General features: G+C 36.6%; 1 protein-coding gene across 1 annotated transcript; it reads left to right on the plus strand.

The window, feature by feature from the left end:
* Positions 1–3257: 3257 nt before the first annotated feature.
* Positions 3258–23904, plus strand: LOC114479866 (type I phosphatidylinositol 4,5-bisphosphate 4-phosphatase-A). The gene is made up of 7 exons (XM_028473780.1): positions 3258–3487; positions 5617–5810; positions 7659–7765; positions 11219–11324; positions 15359–15411; positions 17884–17974; positions 21797–23904. The coding sequence occupies exons 1-7, from the start codon at positions 3262–3264 to the stop codon at positions 21938–21940; spliced, it is 921 nt and encodes a 306-aa protein (XP_028329581.1). The 5' UTR covers positions 3258–3261; the 3' UTR covers positions 21941–23904.

Consider the following 23904-nt stretch of genomic DNA (forward strand, 5'->3'; position numbering starts at 1 on the left):
AACATCAGCATAATAGTGTGATTGCAAATTTGAGCATCTTTAATGTGATTTACATCCGTACAAGATGTTACCTGTGGGAGCATTCTACTTCTGGAACATACTTGGAATGTAAACCATGCCTGGCATGATGCCAGTGGCATCTATACATTGCACAATTGTTTGTTTGGGCAATTTTTGGACTATACATTATCTCAGTATTGTCTCTAAAAGTTGTCATTGGGGTAGCAATCATTGCATTAATTTGATGCACATGCAAAACATTACAGATATGAGTGAGCTAGAAGCAGGCTGGGGGAAATAAATGGAAAGATTTCTATTGAAATTTTCTCCTAATTGATTAACAATAAACTAAATTGTTTCATGTCGTATATTCTCTGTGTTTCCATTTGAGGATTAATTCTGTTTTTCGCATTCTCAGACTGACTGTGGAAGGTGTAAGCATCAGATAGGTTCGATCCCACTCTATACCTGTCTATGTGTCAAAGTGTCTTTGGGCAAGACACTGAACCCTAAGTTGCTCCCAGTGGTTGACCAGTACCTTGCATGACAGCTCAGTCCCATTGGTGTGTGAATGGGTGAATAAGCTGATATTGTAAAGCACTTTGAGACTACTTCAGTGTAGGGATAAAGCTCTATATAAATCAAGTCCATTTTACCATTTGGTCAGAGTGTGAAGAAAGGAAACAATATACAGTAAATGGGAAAGAGTATGGGTAAGATTATGAGAATTACCAGTTTGGTGACCAGTTGTTTGAAGGCTCTGCTTAAGCCTATTGGAGAAGAATGCTGTAATTTTAAGAATAAAACTTTTTTTTGTATTGAACTAAGACAGCATCTTGTAGCCTTTTTATTCAACAATAAACCACTAAACCATGCCAAGAATGCGGTAGAAGATAAGAAAAAGGTACGACGTAAGTAAATGAATTCCTGCAGTTAAGGTAACTTTCAACATCATCATCTTATATTTTTGGGTCCTATTTTTATCATCCTATTTCTTTAACTTTATAAATAAGCTGTTCCAGGTCATCTGCCTTAATCTACACTTATATATCTATATCTAAAAATGCCCTCAGTGGTCATCCTCTTTTCATCTTGTTTTGACAGCTCCATCTGCAACACTCTTCCCTTCCTTGGCCAATGCCCGAATCATTTAAGCCTAGCTTCTGATCATCTCCCTATGGCTTCCTTTCAGCTGTTCCTCACATGTACTCATTTCTAATCCTGTCACGCCGACAACCTCAACATCTTAATTTCTGAGACTTTCAGCTCAGCTTACTCTGATCGCCCTACCATCTGACAAATATTCTCCTTTTTAGTGTGGACCTCCGTGCTTTATCCACTCTACACAGCACGACTCCACTCCTTAACCTACAGTATATGTGCTGTGGCTCTTTCTCACATGGCTGTCACTGTGTATTTACAGCCATGGTCCTTTATGTTTACATTTACTAGCTTTTTTGGGCAATTATTTTTTGTAATGAATTAATTATAAAATAGGTTTTAAACATTTACATCCATGCCCAAGAAGTCAGTACATAAGAGAGCCCAACCGATATGGAATCTTTAGGGTCGATGTCGTTCGATTACGGATACATCGCTCATTAGCCGATATGTGAAATAAGAACATTGATGTACCCAAAATATATACTGTACATAAATACATATTCTCATAATACCAAAATATGATTCAAGTCAAGACAAAGAAGCAAAACACTAATAACTTAAAATACGGAACTTTAATTAGTAACATTATTAATATAAGGATTGTATAGCCAATGATAACAAAGGCAAACTTCATTTTTGGTGCTGCCTTTTGTCAGTTTCTATACTGCATCATCTGAAAATTTAAAACGTGAGAGAAAAAGCAAACTTGTGCACACTGTATTTCCAGAATGCAATATAAAGAATAAACATTCATTTTAACAACCAAAAATGGAATGGGCTGAAGCAGTCACCACTTATTGGAGCCCATCCTCCAAAAACAATAGAAACAAACTCTTAATAGGTGCAAACATTTAGTTTTTAAAATATTTTTTGAACATAGACAGTGAACTTATTACCTTAAGAATAATCCTCAAGATCATTCCAAACGTTAACACCGAAAACAGTAACGCATCTTCTTTTAACATGTGTTCTAAATGGCTTTGTTCAAAAAAATAAATCCCTCTTAAATGATATCTTCTTTCTTTTTGTTTAAAAAGTGATATCATACACAAAGGAAGGCTTTTATTTTTGATTTGAATAAAATCTCTAACACTTTTAACTTTACTAAATCTATAACTTTCATTGTTCTATGATTTTTAAAACAGTTAATTAGGAAGTGCCCGGATATCGATTTTATGTATTATTCTTAATGATCTCTTCTGTAATTTGATCAATGGGTCTATATATATTTTCCATGTATTACTGATAAACATTGAACCCCAAGGATAGTTGGAGGGTTAAATGCTGCTTTACAAGGTAACCTATAGCCTACCTATGTACGTATCAAAAAGGTAGAAAAAAAACAAGAGTAGTCATCAACATCCCCCTCCAGATTGGTTGTCATCATAACTCACAACCTTTTCCTAAATGTCCTAAATCTAGGGACTTAGATGTAAACATAAGAAAATATTATCACGTCAGAATATAAAATTACTAATTATCTTAAATGGTTTGTAAGAAAAGCTGTCCCCTTTGAAGATACCTCGAACAGAGTCCAAAAAATCAGAACAAGGGCAATAACTCCGGAAAAAAATAATTGCGCGCTTCTCATTTTCGAACTCCATCAAGGGATAGATACCCTGAAGCCACACACTGAATTTGGTTATCCTATCTTAAATGGTTTCTGAGAAAAGCTGTCCCCTTGAACTCGAACGGACGGACAGAGCTCAAACCTATATCCCTTTTCCACACTTTGTGACGGGGGATAATAACCTATGCATACACATAGGATTTAAAATAAATAGGATGAAAACTAAAAGAAAAAAATCTGCAATAATGGAATTACTTTTTTTTAATTGTTAATTTCAATGCAGTTAGAATGTTTTCTTCCTATTTTTTTTTTTTAATTAGATGTATTTCTATTTTTGTTTCCTCTCTCTCCTTCTTTATTGCTGCTGCAACGACTGCACTTGCCGATTTAATGGCTGGACTGATTCCTCAGCAGGCAGATAGAAGAGAGGAGCCTGTTGAAGAGCATCCTCTGGTGTACAGACAGGGCAATACTCCCGAGGCATCGTTGCATCAGCACCACTTGTACAGTGGCTGAAGGAGGTGGTGATGGGGGTGTGGTCATGTGACGCCTTCGTTTCCCTCACAACAATACAGCACCGTATCGGTCTGTTACCGCGGTCCCACTCTCTCCCCCTCCCACGCCTCGCTCTCGGTATGGCGGATGGTGAGAGGTCCCCGTTACTGTCTGATTTGGGAGATGGTGCTCTCGGCAGCGGTAACGGAGGGGTGTCTCCCGGTGCGGCGCCTTATGGTGTGCCCAACAAACCACAGAGTGAGTATCTACGGTGCAGCTTCGGCTAGCCTAGCTTACCAGCCCACTGACAGGGGAGTTAGTGTTCGTTAGCACCCGGCTCCCACAGCGTAGCTTCAGGGTGAGCTCATGGAAAACGTAGTCATCATTGCATTTTGTTCATTAACACTGGCCTGTCATGTTATTATTGTGTGATTATTTAATTACGTCAAATTGAAATGTGATTTGTGCTGACTGACTCACCTAGCAACCCATATGTTAGCATCGTTGCTAGCTCAACTTGGTGTATTGGTTCATCTGGCGAACCTAATAACCGATGACCGCCTCCCAGCTGCGTTGCTTAGCGGTTTCCCTCCTAAACGCAACATATAAATTCACTTTACGTTTTCTAATTGCTTCTTGGATCATTTCTGGTTATTCTGAATTATATATTCTATTTAGTATAGTGCATCACAAATGCTAGCTGCTAAATGGCATTATACACTGGTACTTTTTGTACCCGCTACTGCTGATGCAGCTGTTTGATTCTTTGGTCATAATTTATACTTTATATTTTAAACGGACATCCTAAATTCTTCGAACATAATTTGAATGATCATTTTCTGAGATATTTAATCATTAAGACTTAGTTACACCTGCATTTTATTCTAAGCGTTCATTGACTTCACCGGAAGTACGTCACGAGTCAGCATGGTCAGCAACTTAACCGTTACACCCCCAAAACTGTCCTTTTTAAAGCTATATACCCGCAGCTCGACAGTTCCACAATACTTTAGAAATATTTATTTGTGCATTTAACTAAATAAATAGATTAGAATGTGTATTTATATTTTTGTAATGCTGCTTAGCTTGCTAGCATCTCTGAAACACCTGATTGGACAGACACATAAGGAGACCATTGAGAGAGCTACAACCAATAACTGCATAGAGGGAGTCCTTTGTAACTGTAAAATACAGGACAACGATAATAATGGTCTTGTTCCTATTCCACTGTTGTTTTTACCCAAGATTCCTGCAACACGTGTCCAAGTTATTGTGGTTTACCCGTTCTTTTTTTTTTTTTTTCTTCCTACAAGGTGAAAAGCCTTATTTGTCCAGAATGACCCTGCTCTGCATTCCTGGAGTGTTTTTCCTCTAAAGCTCCTTTCAGCTAACCACAACACCAAATCTTATTAACTTGTTTTTGTATTTACCCATCTTGTCTCCGCTATTGTGCATTTATCAACTCCTTAGCATACACTATAAATGCGTATAAGTTACCAGAACTACATTTTTTTTCAAGTTGATTAACTTAAAAGGTTGGATGACTGGCTACTTGTACTTTTTAATAACAGTTGAATTAAAATGCTGTATGAATTTGTAGCAACAGAAATCACAGGACTTTATCATTCTTAGCATGTAAATACTTAATTCTATTAAGTTGCACCTAAGTTATGCTTACTTATAAACAAATATAGTTTCATTTACTCAAAAATGACAAGTTACATTTCAGGATGTCCTGATACAACTTTTTAGTTTCCGATATGACATCGATATTGCAGCCTTGCGTATCGGCCGATACTGATATTGATCCGAAACGATATCGGCATGAATCATACATACTTTTATTACTTTTAAAAAAAAAATTTAAAAAAAAAACACAACAATTATTTAATTTGTAGTGTGGAATGTTAGAAAAGGCTTGATCAAGTGATGTTACTCAAACTGAGAACAATAGTAGGCAACAGTAGGTATGAGAAATACTCACCCATTTATTAACTAATTGGTTACATGCATTTTGACCTTAAACATAATATCTACAGTATTCTACAATTGAATAAAATAAATAAAAAATGAACTGCAAAAAAAAAAAAAAAAAAAATCTTAAATTTGAATGCGATATTTGTTTTCAGGCTGATATCGGACCGATATCCGATATCGGATCGGGACAGCACTAGTTAAAATTACTCAAAAAGGAAGAACATGTTACTCCAACATGACATAATTAAAAGTTAGTAGAACTTTTTCTATAACTTTGAGTATAAACTACTGAATCTATTTCAGCACTTTGAATGTTTGGGTTTCCAGTGTTCTCATGACTTGTTCCTCTCGACACAGATTCATTACCATTCTCCTCATTACGGGTCTTATTTTATTCATCTTGTCTGCAGGCTTTCCTCCATTTCCCAGTCCCACTCAGCCATCAGTGCTCCTGGGGGAGGACCCGCCGCCCTATTCCCCGCTCACTTCCCCTGAGAGTGGCAGTGCTCCTGTCATTAGCTGCAGGGTGTGTCAGAGTCTGATTTCTGTGGAGGGCAAAACCCATCAGCATGTGGTGAAATGTGGAGTCTGCAATGAAGCGACGGTAGGATTTCATAGCAACATGCTAACCTAGGTCAGGTGCATCCTTTTAACTGTTTTAACTGTACACACAAAGAGAAAGCAATGTGACGCCCATTTAATTTAATGTGTTACTGAATATTGCTCAAGTGGTATTTACTGAGGTTTTTTACCATATTCAGTTGTACACACCCCAAACAATATGTTTGACTAAATAGAATATTTAATAAATATGAACCTCACTAAAGGGTCAAAATAATCTGACTTTTTTCACCACAGCCTGCCTGCCATGGACCTAAAAAAATCTGTTTACGTGTATATATACTTTATTTATTTATATTAATTATTTTTATTTTTTTTAAATATTTTTTGGACCTTATCTTTTATTTGCACATTTTCTTTTCTTTTTCTTATTAGTGTTGTTTTTAATATGCCAATCTTTGTTGTTCTAATTACCCCTCAGGGTTTAATAAAGTATTTTCTGATTCACTTGGAATCAGCACGTGTGTGTGTGTGTGTGTATATATATATATATATATATATATATATATATATATATATATATATATATATACACACACACACACATATACTCAGTTTGAACATTATTAACAATCTATGCACATTACAGTGTAATATTTGTAATCTTGAAAATCCATTTATGTACATTTACAGAATTAATGTTTTTTTTTTTTTTCCAATTATTAGAAACTAAGTTAATAAATGATCTTGTATATAATAGAAAAAAATATTTGGTGTAGGCCCCACACTGAATATTTTTTTAATTATATACCTACACTGTATTATATATATATTATACCTACACTGTAGGGATGATTTCAAACTGGTTTAACCAATGAGTCTTCCTGTGTGCTTTTCTTATTTTAATGCATTTATTGTCATGTTTACAATAAAGAAACAGGTTTCCCTGCACAATGTCAATCTTACTTTGTTGTCCACGCTGAATTCCACAAGAATTTAAGTTTGGTATGAAGTTATAAATATAAAATTGAGGGACGAAGGGCATGCTAGAGAAAGGAGCATAAAAATATAAAAGTACTTTTACTAAGAGAGATTTTAGAAATCACATTTAGATGAATGTGCAACATCTGGGTAACTGATTCACAGAGACTCTTTAAGTAGTAAAAGACAGTTTGATTGTGCAGGTGACTGTTCTGATTAAAAACAGGGCAAATGCTATAAGCAGCAATGAATGTTAGGAAAATGACAGGTTTATCTTCTACTGTGGCTATGAAATTATTGTCCAGATGTTAGAAGACAAATAAAAGTCTGTCTTAATACACATTATTTACAAATGTGGGGATGAATTTATGTAGGAGAGAAGAAACATTGGAAGGATTCAGGATTCGTTATTTCTTTGAAACTAACTGCAGGGTTTACTTTGAGGTCAGACAAGCAGGGATGTTAGTAACAAACAATGTTAAATTCTGCAAAATACTTGCTATTACCAAACTTTTTTATAGCATTGATTTAAATAAAATACATGTAGGAGTAATTATTACAAAAGAATACAAACACTTTATTCATTTAACAACAGAAAAAAAGAATGTGGGCAGCAATTTGTGTACTTTTTCTCTCATTAACATTTTAAATTATAATGCATGCAGCAGGCCTACCACCAAACATTTCCAGTTCTTCCATGTCTAACACCCCCATTAATATCCTAGTAAATTCTAATTAGAGTCAGTGTACCCCCTCCAAACTACAGGTTCTCTCCACTCACTCCAGTATCTGAGTAGACCTCTGTCCTTGTGTTTATAATCCATCAACAGTTGGCTTGTTATCTACTCCTATTCTCCTGCATCCCTCTCTTATCTCTTCCCCCTGTGTGTGTTTTTGTCTCCCTCTGCAGCCCATTAAGAATGCCCCAGCAGGAAAGAAGTACGTCCGCTGCCCCTGCAACTGTCTGCTCATCTGCAAAGTCACCTCTCAGAGGATCGCCTGTCCGCGGCCGTACTGGTGAGGCTTTCTTAGCGTAGGAATATGTGTTCTCACATTATTCTTAAAACCTCCATGAGATGTTTTACAGATGTTTTCATGTTAGAGAGAGAGAGAGAGAGGAAGAAGCAGATGAGGAAAGTGCTTTGATTTAATTTAGGATTCGGTCTAAGCACAATTATTGTAATCTTAAGCAAGAGGAATGAAGAAAAAGCAGACACTACTTGGGTTGAACTTCTGTGAGGATATGATATGATCAGTATTGAAGGATGGAAATCAACTTTCTTCTTGAAAGATGAATCCAAATGTACACTAAGTCAAGTGGTTCTCAACCTTTTCAGCCCATGACCCCCAAAATAAAGGTTCTAGAGAGCAGGGACCCCCACTGTACCTGAAGGTGGTTGAACACTGACATAAACATTGAAGAACAGTCATGTGGAGACAGGGCCATCTAGAAGGGGAAATAAAGGGTAGAGATTTTTGGGGCCCATCCATGAAGTCAGCAAAATGATGGTCCATTGTTCTATGAATCTGTGATAACCACATTTATTTATTTATCTGTATAATATCCACTGTTATCCAGGAAGTTTATTATTATTTGCACCATAGTATGTAGTCATATTAAAGATGTAAATTCTTGTTTTATTCAGAAATAAAATTTGTTAAAATTGACCAAAAGTGGGTGTAAAAGGTGGTGAAATGGGATTTTAAAAACCACAGAAATTGGTTAAAAGTTGCAAATTACAGTGGCCAGAAACAGAAAGAAAAAGTGGTAAAAAGGGTTCAAAGTGTCAATATTGGAATAATTAGATTTAACTGGCAGATAATGGGCATGACAAATTGTGAATGTGGTTAAAATGGCAAAAATAAGCATGAAACATGGTGAAAAGTGGTTAAAAGTGACAATAATGGGACAACATATGCAACATTAAGTGGGAAAAGATTTTGACAGGTTTTATAAGTGCAGAAAATGTCTTGAAAGTGAAAAGAATTTGCAGAAAAGGCATTGAAATTTGAGAAGTGGCAGAAATGTTTTGAAAGGAGCAAAAATATGGCAAGAAAAAGGGATGAAAATAGGTTAAAATATGACAAGTTTAGTGTAGTTGCAGAAAAATTGTAAAAATAAGGAAAAATGGGCTAAAATTTAAAATATATATATTCTTAGTTTCTTGAAGGCATCTGGTGACCCCCTCCCATTGTCTTGTGACCTTAAGGTTGAGAACCCCTGCACTAAATTATTTGTTTCAAATTGTCATGGCTGTCCAATTTGGTTTTTTTTTTTTTTTTTTTTAGCAAAAAAATTGCTGGAAATCACACAACATTGGTGTATTTGGATGGTTTATAATTTCAGAGATACACTATATTGCCAAAAGTATTAGCTCAGGTATCCAAATCATTCAATTTAAAAGTTAAAGCTGTTCTAGCTCGAAAGAGTGGACAAACATCATATTAAATTATGTGGTTTAATTATGGGATGTCGCTCAAGTTCATATCGTGTGAGTGAATAGTTTTGGCAATATAGTGTAGGTAGCAAATGAAAGAATGCAAGTTAGTAGTTTTCATTTGGATTTAGCTAAATGCTCCACAACAAATTGTATCTAAACAGTGTTTTTTCTATTGATAAAACAAACACATGGTGCGTATCGTAAAAAGATGCTCAGCACTGGCAGCTCATCTAAGCGTCTTCCTCCTGCAGGCTTCATGTAATTGGAAAGGCAGCTAGGATTCTTTGTTTATGCCCGGGGCAAACCAAGTGAGAGAGCATTATTTTTAGCCACCTTTTTTATTTTTTTTTTTAAATAAAAAAAGAAAAACCTCTGAATTTGTGCCGCCGCTTAAATACGTGTCAATTTAACTAAACATCACAAATGTTCTTCTGGTGAAGATCAAAGACCCATAATGCATCTGTCACCTTAGTAGCAGACCATGAAGTCACGCTCAAGGCAGAAAAGGTTTTAATGTTGGAATCCTGAGCAATCCACAGGAAATTAGACAGAAGCACAAATTGTTTTGATTTTGATTTTCAGTGAAGTATTTTCACAATAAAATAAAAAAAGGACCCAAGTTATAATGTTAAAGGATGTTTTTAATTTACCTTTCACACAAAAATTTAGCTCTACATGGAAAACAGAATAAATTATAAGCGTTTTAAATAAGGTTCGCATAACAGGCAGACTGTATCATTATTTGAAAGTAAACTCATTTTGGAAAAAGCTGCTGTATTTATTTAGTAATAATAAAGAAAAAAAAGAAAAAAATATCAAATAATCGTAAAGGAAAAAATGCATGTTTTGCAGTCTTGATGCTTCTTGATCTTACTCCATAAATAACTTTTTATTACAAAAATTAACGTACAGCAATTTAGCAAATACATTTTGTATGACCATTCAAATAGGCAGCATTAGTAAATACAGGCCTAATAAGCAACATTGCTTAAGTAAACACATCCAGTATTTCACTGAAAAGGGCATTTATATGCCAAATTAAGTTAATTGATTAATATAATTCATGTGTAATGTTTTTCTTACATATGCCCTATGATGTAATTAAAATATAAATATGAAATATCTCTGGCTGTTGATAGAGAGGAACCTAGAGCTGACAAGGATTTGATTTTCCAACCAATACGTAAACATATTTCCACTTCTAAAACTAATAAAAGCCTGTACATTTACCCCCAAATTTGACAGTTAAAGAGAAATGTATTCTAAATCTAAAAGTTATCTTTATAATAGATTAAAGAAAATTATTATATTATAATCTGTGATGTATAAATTATATTTTTTCCCTTCAATTATATTTGTGTTGTCTATTTTATTCAAATACCAATCTCAATCAATATTATATTTTATTGCAAATATCGGTCAATATCGACAACCTGTAATTTAAAGCAATAGTACCAAAATATGTTTTTTAATGTCTGCTACCAAAGCTATTAGACATTCTAATCGCTGCAGGAAAAGCAAACGCTGTCACCTTGAGCTGATTTGGGTCAAAAGTTAACAAACTTGAGGTCCTATCAATAAGAAGAGATTTGAAGAGGGTGCAAAGGTTGGTATACTCTTTTATGTCTTGGGTTTGCTCCAGGGATTCCTTTCATCTACGGGCTAAAAGTACTCCAAATATTCACAGGCATCTCCTCCCTTTAATTAGCTTCCAGAACTTCACCGCTACTGTTTAGCATTTAGTACAGACATGCTGACCATTGCAGAAAAGACTAAAATGCTTACCGACTGGAGATTCTGAGCCACTGTTTGTGTCTGAGGAAGTTGTCGGTAGAAGAGCAGCATCACATCCCATAATGAGACGACCAGCTGCTCCTGGACCTGGATTCTGTAAAACAAAGTCCCACATTTTATGAGCCTGTAATAACAGAATGTTGTCTTAAGTCGTAGGTTCTGTAAATGTTGACTCTGTGTGTGTGTGTTGTGTGTTGTGTGTGTGTGTGTGTTGTGTGTGTGTGTCTCATTCCAGTAAGAGGATAATAAATCTTGGTCCGGTTCATCCTGGTCCTGCTAGTCCTGATCCTCAGCCAGCTGGAGCCAGAGTTTCCTGTGGACACTGCAGCAACACTTTCCTGGTACCAGCCTTTTATCTTTAGTCTTTGACCTGTTTGAGTGGAGCATGTTCACACATTCTGCATTCACTACGTCATGTCTCGTGTGAACTGCTCAGTGTAATGATTTATGTTAAATATTAAATACTCTAAAACCAAACTGCTTATTTTTAACATAAAGAAACAAAGAACTATGACTCAAATGAATGCTAACTTTAAAAAGTTTATTGTTGAAATGTTGACGTGAAACTTCAAAATTGGCATCAAATGGATGCTAATTTGTAGCTTCTAGCGAATTTTGACACTTTAGCACTTTAATATCAAAGCTGATCGAAAGGACTAAGGCACTCATGTCAAACTCAAGGCGCGGGGGCCAAATCTGGCCCTTTAAAACATCCAAATCAGTCTGCAGGGGAAAGCAAACATGGCTGAGAAAACATGAATCATTGTGTAAATGATTAAATATTGTAGTTGTGGATATCTCAGTAAGATTGCAAAGGGACGTAAAAATATCTGGCATATTGTCATGGGAACTAAAGCTCAGGAATTTTGGCATTATTCAAAAAATAGAAACTTTTCATGGGAATGATTTATTGGAATTAAACAGAAATTGGGAGTAATTTTAAATCACTGTATCCTATCCAAACAGAAATATTGGCATCCATGCATAATAATCCACTTTTCAAAGCACTACATTTCAACAGATTGATTTGGAAGTAGAACTTTACAATTATTCAAGTAGAGTTTCATTGAATTTGTCACAAATTCAATGAAACTCCACCTGAATAATTGTTGGCGTTGGCAGTATTCCTATGCTTGTATAACACGATGGAATTTTTACTTTCAAATTGTTGAAGGAAACCTAATTTTTCCTAAATCCTACACAATCCTCTAATTATTTGACAAAATTTCCACAAATTAAATAAATATAGTCGCTACCTGTCACCTTTTGTCTGGATATTGTCAGTGTCTTATATGTTACAGTAGTACTTTGATATCTTTGATACATGGAAATGCAAAGTAGCAGTAGTGTTGAAATTGTTTGATTCCCCACTTCTGTGACTCACTTGAGATCAAAGATATCCGTATTTGGCCCCTGAAATAAAATGAGTTCGACACCCCTGGTCTAAGGTGTCCTGTCTAACGAGGTTCTACTCTGGCCCGGTTGTTTAAAAAGAGCATCCAATGGTCAGATTCAGATAACACCCATTGACTGTACCTGCACTCACACTTATTTATAACCCAGTATCATATTACTATTCTGTATTTTTCCTGTTTTTACTTTTGTTTGCATTTTTCTTAATTTTAAAGTGTTTTGTAAAAGTGGTTTATAAGCTGAGGCAGGTTTCTAGCAGTGGAGAGATGATGATTGTGATGATGTTCAATTACGTTTAGTTACTGTTATGTGTGTGTAAAATGAGTGGGTTTCTTTGTTTGTAGATAAAGTTTAATCCACAACTTTTACAGTGCGTTCAGGTTTGTATTTCATATCATCTGTAGCTGCAGCAAGTAAAGCACATTTTTTAATACTTTCTCATTATGATTCATATATTCATTTATTTATTTGTTGTTTTTGTGTTGTTTTATGGTTATTAAGCTTTTAGACATGGAATACAGTGTAACTGTATGCGTAACCATCGTTTACTCGGCCCACTCTGAGCAGTATTCCACTATAACAAGCTGAACTCCATCCAAATGTCTTGTCTACCTACAAAACAACTATTCTTTTAGTACATTTCCTTTGGCGCTCGGATATTTCCTCAACATTTTGCTGGGTTTGTTTAGCCTGAAGGGTTTATGCTGTAAAAACAAACAGGGGCCTGAATAGCCCAGCACTAGGCCAAATAAATATTATCGCTGCAGATCAATAACCCCATCAAGTATGTGCTGATATACTATGGTCATACTGTGCTAAAAAAAGTGCGGTCAAATCTGTCTTGTTGCTTCTCCAACAGTCTTTGGGACAGTTTTAGGATGGCTCAGATATATGGCGGAGGAGTGGATGTTGGTGTAGTTGGAGGTATCTGACTGTAAAATGCTACGAGACGGATGGACTTTCCTCCACCTCCTCTTGGACTGAATGAAAGTATAGGTCTATGCCCCTGGGTATAGCATCGCACTGAATCTTGCAAGTCTAGTGATAATGTCGTCTCTGCTTCCAGTACGGTGTTTGCTTGACAATAAGAATAATGTGTATCCAGCACAGTGGGCTCCGCACAGTTTACAAATGTATCTCAGTTCAGCATTCAGGAGGAAATAAAGCATCAGTGTCGGGAGAGGAAAATATCTGTCCTCTGGTTTTTTTGTTTTTTTTTTTTTTTATATATAAATCGGGTTGCCATAAATCTTAAAGCCATTTGGGAAGAGGACTCCAAAATATAGAGATAAATTAACCCTTATGTGCTGAAGTCATCAAGGCTGTGTAGTTTATATAAGCCCTTAAATGATTTGCCTCAATCAGAGCAGATTCATCTCGATCCTTTATATCCAAATTAGGTCCTGGAGGCTAGCTGTCCCGCATGTGCCTCTGTGCCAACACATCTAATGAAAAGAACATGTAGCTGTGCACAAAGCATGCTAATAAGCTAGCATTTAGGAGCGTCGGTGCAGGGAGACAATTAGGTCCTGGTTAGAACATCCGCATCATAGTTAAAAGGTCCTGGGTTCAAACCCTGGGGTGGACACTGTAGTTTGCATGTTCTCCCCATGCTTGCATGAGTTGTCTCCAAAATGACGTTTGTCCAAACATGAGTTTGGAATTTCTAGATTTCCTGTAGGAGTGAATATGAGTGTGAATGGTTGTTTGGCTGTGTGTGTGTGTTGCCCTGCGATGGACTGGCGCCCTGTTCAGGGTGTACCCCCGCCTAGTGCCTGATCACAGCTGGAGAATAGATAGGCACTAGCACACCCCTGTGACCCTGAAAAGGAGCACATGGGTCGGTAAATGAATGGTGGTATGTTAATTGACTCATATTGTACATTTTCAAGCCCTGGTTAGATTTTGATTTTCAGCAGTGAGATTTTTGTTTTTACTCATGCGTATTTTGGATCATACTGTATATTAATTCAATTATTACCTATATTTTTAAATTACGTCTGTCACCTCACCTTAAAATGTATTCAAATTAAAATCTTGACTGGCGATATGCTTCTTTTTTATTATTATTATTTTTTAACTATCTGTTTTTGTCACAAACAACGGCAAAGACATAATTATTTTGGGGGAAAATAAATTTCAAACCTGATCTCAGGCTGTGTTTGAAATGTCATACTTACGTACTACTCATACTAAGTCTGATGTCAAAATTAGTATGAAGTGCATTTACATTAGATAATATGAAAAGATTGAGTTTGCGAGAAACACCCAGATGTATACTTTATTGTGACATTTCCTAAGTATGCACGGTGGGCACACTAGTCATACTCAACCGCCTCATGATGTATTGTGAGCAGAATGTAAAACCATCCTGGGACTGGCTTCAAGCTAAAAGTCAAACATCCCCTTTTCAAAATAAAAGCATCTCTTCTTGTCTTCCATTTGTTTTTTTCTAACCCTTTTGTAAATAGGACTCTTGTTTTGAAGTTAACTAGAAGTTTTGTCAGTAGCATAATGACGGGTTTTCGAAAATCTCTGAAATGTCGGCATGAAACGTGTTTCCGCGAGTTTTATGGATCAAATGACCACATGTTGATGTTCTACTTGGTCACTTTCTCACTTAAAACGTCAACGGCGATATGTAGCCTCAGTGTACTTCAGGTTTTAGTCATCGTAGGTTCGAAATGCATCTTGGGAAACTTCGAAGTTTACTTTTGTGGGGACTGTCACCATGCTAATCATACTAATAGTATATAGTAGACAGTATATACTCATTGAGTTTGTAGTGTATAGTACGGAGTGTGACATTTAACATAGCCTCAGTGTTGTAAAAGCGCTTTGTCGGCTTCCAGTCAGAACGGTTCTCCTGCTCGTACCATTGTTCTAAACTCTGAACTCATTCTTTTCTATGAGTGCACCTTAGCTGGAGTTTAGACTTCCTTCTTTTTCTTTGTAATTTCAGTGGACAGAGTTCACGGATCGGACGCTGGCCCGCTGCCCACACTGCAGGAAAGTGTAAGTATTTATCAGGAAGCTGTCAATCCCAGTACGTCACTAGTTATTCAATGCATCTGAGTGGTTAGTGACGCTTTCTCTCAGAGGAGTATGAGATGGCATTGCTTTGCATTGTTTTTTTTGTCATTCAGTGGCTCAAACCTGTGACTTCCCATTCATGTAAAATGTGTCCTCTAACTTAAAATGCAACAAAGCGTTTTTCACCGTTGTCTCAAAGTTCACTTGTTTGGGATTTATTTTTAAACTTTGCTGATGCAACATTCTGAGACAATCTTCTTAACATGTGGAGAAAAGTTCATCTGAGCTGCAGCAACATTACTAAAAAAAACAAACACTCATCATCAGCCATGACCTCTTGGCACATGGTAGTTGTTCCACATACGTTGTGATGACCGTGTCAAAACATCTCCATTTCTGCTGCCCTTGTAGAAAGTTCCCAGTCTGTAGTGGTCAGGAAAAGGAAGTGAACCATGACCAGTATCTGATGCAGAGACTCATGTACAGAGAGTGTTTGTTCTCCCATTCAACAGACAAGCTTCTTTTAATAATAAAGAACAAACAAAGCCAAGAAGAATAATCAGGACAAAATGACTCATGCAAAGCAGTATGTCACTTTCTCTTTTGTCCTCAGGTTATTAGCGTGCACGTTGCTTTAACACGGTGCATCAGTGTGTCTGCCTGCAGTGGTACGGCACTGTGCAGGGTTCATTCATGTCAACTGCTGCTGGGATATGAGTTGTTTTTTTTGTTGTTTTTTTTTTAAAAAAAAAAACCTTTTGAGATGCAGAATGACTGCAGCTTTTCCTCCTTAGGGACCAGCACAAAGATTAAAAGACAGACAGTGGTTTTTGATATTCAATGTACGTGCTTTTCATTTTTATGTTCTGTCGCTGAATTCCTTTAAAAGAAAAATTCAAGTTTAAGATATCAGTGTGTAAAACAATTTATAACAGAGGCACGCTGGGCCACCCCTGACCAAATTGGGGCCCTAAGCGAGTTTGGATCCCGGGGCCCCCAACTATCTATGTGTTCAAAATGATTGTATAACAACATGCATTTAAGTTGACAACCCTGACAGGCAACCGTGGCTCAGGTGGTACAGGGGTAGTCTTCTCATCAAGAGGTTGGGGGTTTGATATCAGTCTGTCTGTCGAAGTGTCTTTGGGCAAGACACTGAGGGGCGGATTCACTAATATCTGAGATAAAGGGTGGTAAACCAGTTGCGTCCCTAAATCCTTTAGTGACGCTGTTTTCTCACCTGCTGCGAGGAATTCATTAAGATTGCAGCAATGATTAGTGCACGTGCAGAAGTGGTGGAGACCGCCCTATTTAAATGAGTTTTGTACGTGTTGTGTTGAACATGTAGCGTGAAGGAGAGCTAAGTGCACGGAAGCGAAAAAATTCATTTGAAGCAGCAAAATTGGAGGTGTTAGTAGAGGAAGCTAATGAAAAAAATTATAAATTACAGCAAATAATTACTACACGGTACCATCTTTATTAAGCTTACGAAGTGATCCTCGGAGGAGAAGCAGTACCCCACCCACGGTGTGGAGACCAAACAGGAAAGGTTATAACACATTTTTGTGCTTTTCAGCCTCCAACTAACATACAATTGTGTCACTAGTTAACTAGAAACCTTATTTAGTGATTGACTAGTTAACATGTCGGACGTTTAGCAGCTCACTCGTGTGTGTGTGTGTGTGTTTTTGACATCCTTGATATTAAGGATACATTGACTGATAATTACTCACTCAGCTTTCCATACACTTCTGAAGGATGCTCTACAAGCTCTCTTCTGATTGTTCATTGCAGCAGTGATGAATGCTTGGTCACATTACAGCTGTGTTATCTCCTTCCACGCCTCACGGAGCCCATATGCGCGCAGCGAGTCCATTGCACAAATGCGTCCCCTCGTGACAAGTGTGACCCCCCATGGAAGATGATGACCTCCACATAGCACGTGTTCTGCGTGTAGGGAGGGGCTTCCCTGGAGGCACGATTAGACATATGAATAGGAGTTATCAGCACTGATGAATCACTTCTGATAGGAGATCGATGAAGGATGATCACACCAAACTGATCAGTAGTCCTATTTAATCCCTGAATTAATAGTTTATTCAAACTTTATTTGTCACTTTTTATTCTTCCGTATTACCCTGACTTGTCATTTCATTAGTTGCTAAATTTAGTTTTTGCAAAGTCGTGACTGGTTTGTAAAAGCAGAACTCTGCATCTGTTTTTACTGTAATATTTTACTGTAATAATCTACTCATTATTCCGCTTTTCTTTACTTCAACCTGAACACCCAATTCATTCATAGTTTAAACATGAACCTAAACTGTTCGACTATTCAACATATTAAACATATTTTCCTTTCTTTGTTTTGTATTTTATGCCTAAAAGTCAGATCTATTCCACCAGTTAAAAAAATCACATGCATTTTACTCTTTATTTTCATTTTCTAATCTGCAGCTCGTCCATTGGTCAGAGGTATCCCCGGAGGCGGAGCTTGTGGTGTTTTTTACTCTGCTTGCTATTCTGCGTTTCCACAGCTGGGCTGATGGTGAGTGGACGCTGTGTAAATGCAGCACTGATTTTTTTTCCACGGCAACCAAGCATGCCTTTGAGCTTAACAATGAGATTGTGTCTCTTCCAGCAGATGTTTAGCGTTCCTGGTTTCACATTTAGGCTGGGAACGTCAAAGAAAAGATGTTCCCCAAACATCTTAAATTATAAGTAGTGTTCAAGTCTTACCACCAAAGAAATCTGATATTAATTTAACTTTCATATGGTCCTCCATCACACTAGTGATACAAAGAGAGACAGAGGTTGAAACTCACTGCATTGTTCTTGATGACCAGCAGAGGGAGCAAGATGTGCACCTAACAGCATGACGCAGAAAAAACCTATTCAACACACAATGTAACTTCAACGTGATCAGCTGCATTCACAGCAGCATGCAAAGTGCAGACATTAAACAGGCTGTAATGGAAGCATTGCATAATATTGGCATGCTCCGCAATAAATGTCACAACAATCCGCTCGGCTTATTAAAAGAGAGTTTCAATTATAGCGGCGTTTGCAGGAGCAGCGACGGCTTAATATTCATGCTTGTGTTTTGCATCAAAAGCCTTTTATGTTCAAACCGCATTTCCACATGGTTTTATTTTTAATTATACAGAGGGAACTGGAGACGTTTGCATTACCGTTAGTTATTATTCATCACTTAAATCCCAGCTCAGCTGCGTGAGATGAGATGAGTTTGGACCACTAAAAGCAGCTGAGAGCAGAACCATTCACTCTTACTGGTTGAGTTTGGCCCCATTCACCTTTAAACAGTTCAATAGTAGATTGTGCTACGGTTTCCAGGCAGTAGAAGAATGGCTAGTATATGATTTGATTTGAATGAGACTTATTCTGCATGAATCAGATTTCTTTTCTTCCGTTTGATCCATTTTAGCTTTGCTCTCATATTTGGACTTTGAAATGTGAGCTACTAATTTCATATTCTCAGAAAATCCTCGTGGGTTTCCTCAAAGTCAGATCATCATAAGAAATATGAGCAGCAGCACTGACTGCATAAAGATAGAGGCTTTCCTTATTTAACCTTATATCTGATTATGTGCAAAGTTATAAGTCAAACAATGTCTCATTATTTATCTGTTAACGCAAGATGCATTTAAGTTTTGGGTGTTTTTAAGCAAGAAAAATAAATAAATGTGCATTATGAGAGAAATTTAGGCTTCATAGAAGTGGATATAAAATATTATGTCATCTTTAGTTCTTCAGAGCGTTTCAAAGGTTTTAAAGACCACTTTGAATCATTTTAATCAAAAGTTTAATATCTGTGAGAAATTCCTGTGGGGAATAATTAATGTTTACCTGAGTTTTGATTCTCAGATTAAGGCGATGTGATTGGATAAGGTAAAGAATAAAGTATACATAGACATTACCACATCTACATGATACATAGACATTACCACATCTACATGATACATAGACATTACCACATCTACATGATACATAGACATTACCACATCTACATGATACATAGACATTACCACATCTACATGATACATAGACATTACCACATCTACATGATACATAGACATTACCACATCTACATGATACATAGACATTACCACATCTACATGATACATAGACATTGTCACATCTACATGATACATAGACATGGTCACATCTACATGATACATAGACATTACCACATCTACATGATACATAGACATTGTCACATCTACATGATACATAGACATTACCACATCTACATGATACATAGACATTACCACATCTACATGATACATAGACATTGTCACATCTACATGATACATAGACATTACCACATCTACATGATACATAGACATTGTCACATCTACATGATAAATAGACATTGTCACATCTACATGATACATAGACATTACCACATCTACATGATACATAGACATTGTCACATCTACATGATACATAGACATTGTCACATCTACATGATACATAGACATTGTCACATCTACATGATACATAGACATTGTCACATCTACATGATACATAGACATTGTCACATCTACATGATACATAGACATTGTCACATCTACATGATACATAGACATTGTCACATCTACATGATACATAGACATTACCACATCTACATGATACATAGACATTACCGCATCTACATGATACATAGACATTACCGCATCTACATGATACATAGACATTACCGCATCTACATGATACATAGACATTACCGCATCTACATGATACATAGACATTACCACATCTACATGATACATAGACATTACCACATCTACATGATACATAGACATTGTCACATCTACATGATACATGGACATTGTCACATCTACATGATACATGGACATTGTCACATCTACATGATACATAGACATTGTCACATCTACATGATACATAGACATTGTCACATCTACATGATACATAGACATTGTCACATCTACATGATACATAGACATTACCGCATCTACATGATACATAGACATTACCGCATCTACATGATACATAGACATTACCGCATCTACATGATACATAGACATTACCGCATCTACATGATACATAGACATTACCGCATCTACATGATACATAGACATTACCGCATCTACATGATACATAGACATTACCGCATCTACATGATACATAGACATTACCGCATCTACATGATACATAGACATTACCGCATCTACATGATACATAGACATTACCGCATCTACATGATACATAGACATTGTCACATCTACATGATACATAGACATTGTCACATCTACATGATACATAGACATTGTCACATCTACATGATACATAGACATTGTCACATCTACATGATACATAGACATTGTCACATCTACATGATACATAGACATTGTCACATCTGCATGATACATAGACATTGTCATATCTGCATGATACATAGACATTACCGCATCTACATGATACATAGACATTACCGCATCTACATGATACATAGACATTACCGCATCTACATGATACATGGACATTGTCACATCTTTAAAATAAAACCTTTTTAATACTTTTGTCAGTTTTAGATTTATGAAAGTGTTTTGTCCTCATTTGTAATTGGACTTCAGTCATCGTGTGTTCAAATCAGGTTTGGGATCAAGACAATTATAATTGCGTAATTGATAATTCATTGCAATTATGATGTAAGTATAATTGTAATCGTAATTGAATAAAAATATGTTGCTGTTGTAATTGAGTTAAGATAACTCACTTTGTAATTGTAATTGGAAATTCAGTAAAAACCTTTACAATGTAATTAAAACTAAGGAACCATGTTCTAGTTCTATGGCTTACACACGTATGTAGTTAACAATGTTCAGATATGTTTCACAGCAAGTTTATATGTCCGTTTTCTTGAGGATCATTTTACCATTTAAAAAATAAAAAAAAATGAAATTGAGGGTTTAACTGTACTGACGCCCACACCAAAAATATTAAAACCAATCTTTTCATTGATTAGGAATCCTAAGAATGTAACCAAGAGATGAAAAACAAATAGGATGATAGATAATGTTTTTTATGTGTTTTACTGTTTATTTAAGACATTATGACCCGTTATCATTAGAGATGCTAACAGAAAGCTAACACAAGAGGAATTGGCTCAGTAATTGTGATTAATTGTAATTGAACTTTAGTAATTGAGTATGTGATTGTAATCGACTTTCAGGGGTAAAATAGTCATTGTAATTTTAATTGTAATTGTAAATGCACAACACACACACACACACACACTTCCCGTGCACTCTTTGAGCTGCTGACAGAGTAACTGAGTGCGTCTTGTTTTCCTGATGCTCTCTTTGTCCTTTGGTCTCCACCACAGGCTGAAACTTGGGTGAAGGCCGAGACGTACCCAGGCATCTACGCCTCGTGGGTCGCGCTACTGCTGCTGGTTCTCGTGACCATGGCTCGGGCCTTCTACTGGGCCTGCATGAGGGTCAGCCAGCCTCTGCAGAACTTCACATAGAGGGGGAGGGGCTTCTTCACCTTCCTCCGTCACCAGCCACGCCTTTCCTCGGAAAACCCTGTCAGGCTGGAGGGAAGTTGGCCTAAAACGTCACAATATTTATTTCAATCTAGTCCCAGAAAGGTCTAGTTCCTCCTGACCATTTGTTTTGAGTCCAATATGTTGATAAACCTGGATGTGGACTGCAGTGACTGCTGTTAATTTCTTGGTAACTACGGTAACGTAATGTTAATCAACGGTTCATTACTAGCTTTTCCTGTTTCAGCCCACACTGATGGTCAGTCTTTGTCTTTAGTTTGTTACAATCTGTTAATGTCTAAAACAAAAAGGCTCAAAACGCTCTGTCCCAGTACCTTTTATTCCCTTTTATTCTTGTGTTCAAATAATTTTCAAATATTTGCTCATTTAACACTGCATTTTCAACTTCTCTCTTTTTTTTTTTTTGGAACCAGGAAGCTAACAAATCATCAGGCTGTGTGTGTGAATCAGAAGCTCATGTAGGTGTTTGAAAGGAACGGTGGAAGTGAGCTCAGCAGAAAGTGACGTTTCCCAAGTTCTGTGTTTATGTGGAATTATTCCCTCACACTGACTTTGATCCAAAGCTACTTGAAAGCCTTAAAAAAAGGCGTTAGAATAGGTTCTCAACTCACACACACAGCCATAATAATAAAATCAACATGATGGCAGACTGTTTATTAAAGTCAAATAGAAACGTATTCATAATGACAGCTCCTTGTTTGGACCCAAACTTTAGCCTGAAGTTTAGTTTTTTTTTAATTAGATTTTACTTTGAAATGTCCACCATCAATCACATATCATTACTGGTAGTTTAGGTTCTGTCTCTCTGCATTTTGGTAATCATTGTTCTTTTAACAGGAAATAGTTCTAAAAATATGTTTCATTTTATTGTCATTCTTTGCTTTTCCAACGACCGGTCGACCTGCAGCTAGATGTATGAATTCAATCCACAGCTTGTATTTCTTAAAAAGGTTCCCCTTCATCTGTTTTGCTTGATTTGGGCCAGTTTGGGACTAAAAATGAAGACGTCATGTCTAAGCCTGGTTCTGAGCGTCCGCAGTCAGAATAGGTCAGTAATTCCTCAGTCAATCCCCACAATGTTTGTGGTTCTGAGTGTGGTGACATTTTATTGTTGGACTTTTTTCAGGTTTATGTTGACTGTAAATATATATTTGTTGTTATGCACAATGGCAGACTATACATATTTTTGTTGCACTCTGTGTAGTTTAACAACACTACGACTACTGCTGCAGAAGTATTTCTTGTTTTTAAAGAAGGCTACTTTTGCAATTTTTTTCCTCCTGTTTCATATTTAATGATTTCATTAATTACTAACCTAATGAGCCTCTGGATACTGGAACAGTTCCACACACACACACACACACACATAGAGAATTTTACTGCTGCATCGCATTCCCAAGCGAGGACAGTTTTACGCTCACTCAGCACCTTATACAGTAGTCAGAGACACAGTAGGATGAGATTAAGTAACAATGTGAGACTGAACTTCATGTTCATAAAGTCATGTTATTTATTACCCGCACTGTAAAACAGGATCACTTAAAACATTCTGTTAATAGTGCTATAACTGTATTGTGGGCAACGTCAAGTGTAAAGTGGGTTTATGTCGGACTTTTCATGACTGATCGCATGTATTTTCCCCACTTTTAATCAACAGTTCAATTCTTTTTTTTTTTTTAGATATTAGGTTTTAATTATCAAATGCAGTAATACAGTTGAAACCAAATGGAGGCAACTTAAAATGACAGGATTATTTAAGGAGAGCCGTTCTGCAATGCAGTGATCGTTTTACCCATGACTGCAAAAACAAAAAACTAAAAAAAAAACCCCATTGATCATGTGATCGCCAATGAAGGAAAACCTGGCTGATGCTATTTTCAGAGATTGTTTACACTCCTCCAATAAAGACATGATGATGTAAGACA

This window comes from Gouania willdenowi, chromosome 17 (assembly GCF_900634775.1).
Source record: "Gouania willdenowi chromosome 17, fGouWil2.1, whole genome shotgun sequence".
Taxonomy (NCBI): Eukaryota; Metazoa; Chordata; class Actinopteri; order Blenniiformes; family Gobiesocidae; genus Gouania; species Gouania willdenowi.

Bases quoted from the DNA above. Each gene is read 5' to 3' on its own strand.
- LOC114479866 (XM_028473780.1), top strand. From the start codon at position 3,262: ATGGGGGTGTGGTCATGTGACGCCTTCGTTTCCCTCACAACAATACAG. The intron at 3,488-5,616 runs GTGAGTATCTAC...TCTTGTCTGCAG, and splicing joins TGTGCCCAACAAACCACAGA to GCTTTCCTCCATTTCCCAGT. The intron at 17,975-21,796 runs GTGAGTGGACGC...TCTCCACCACAG, and splicing joins TTTCCACAGCTGGGCTGATG to GCTGAAACTTGGGTGAAGGC.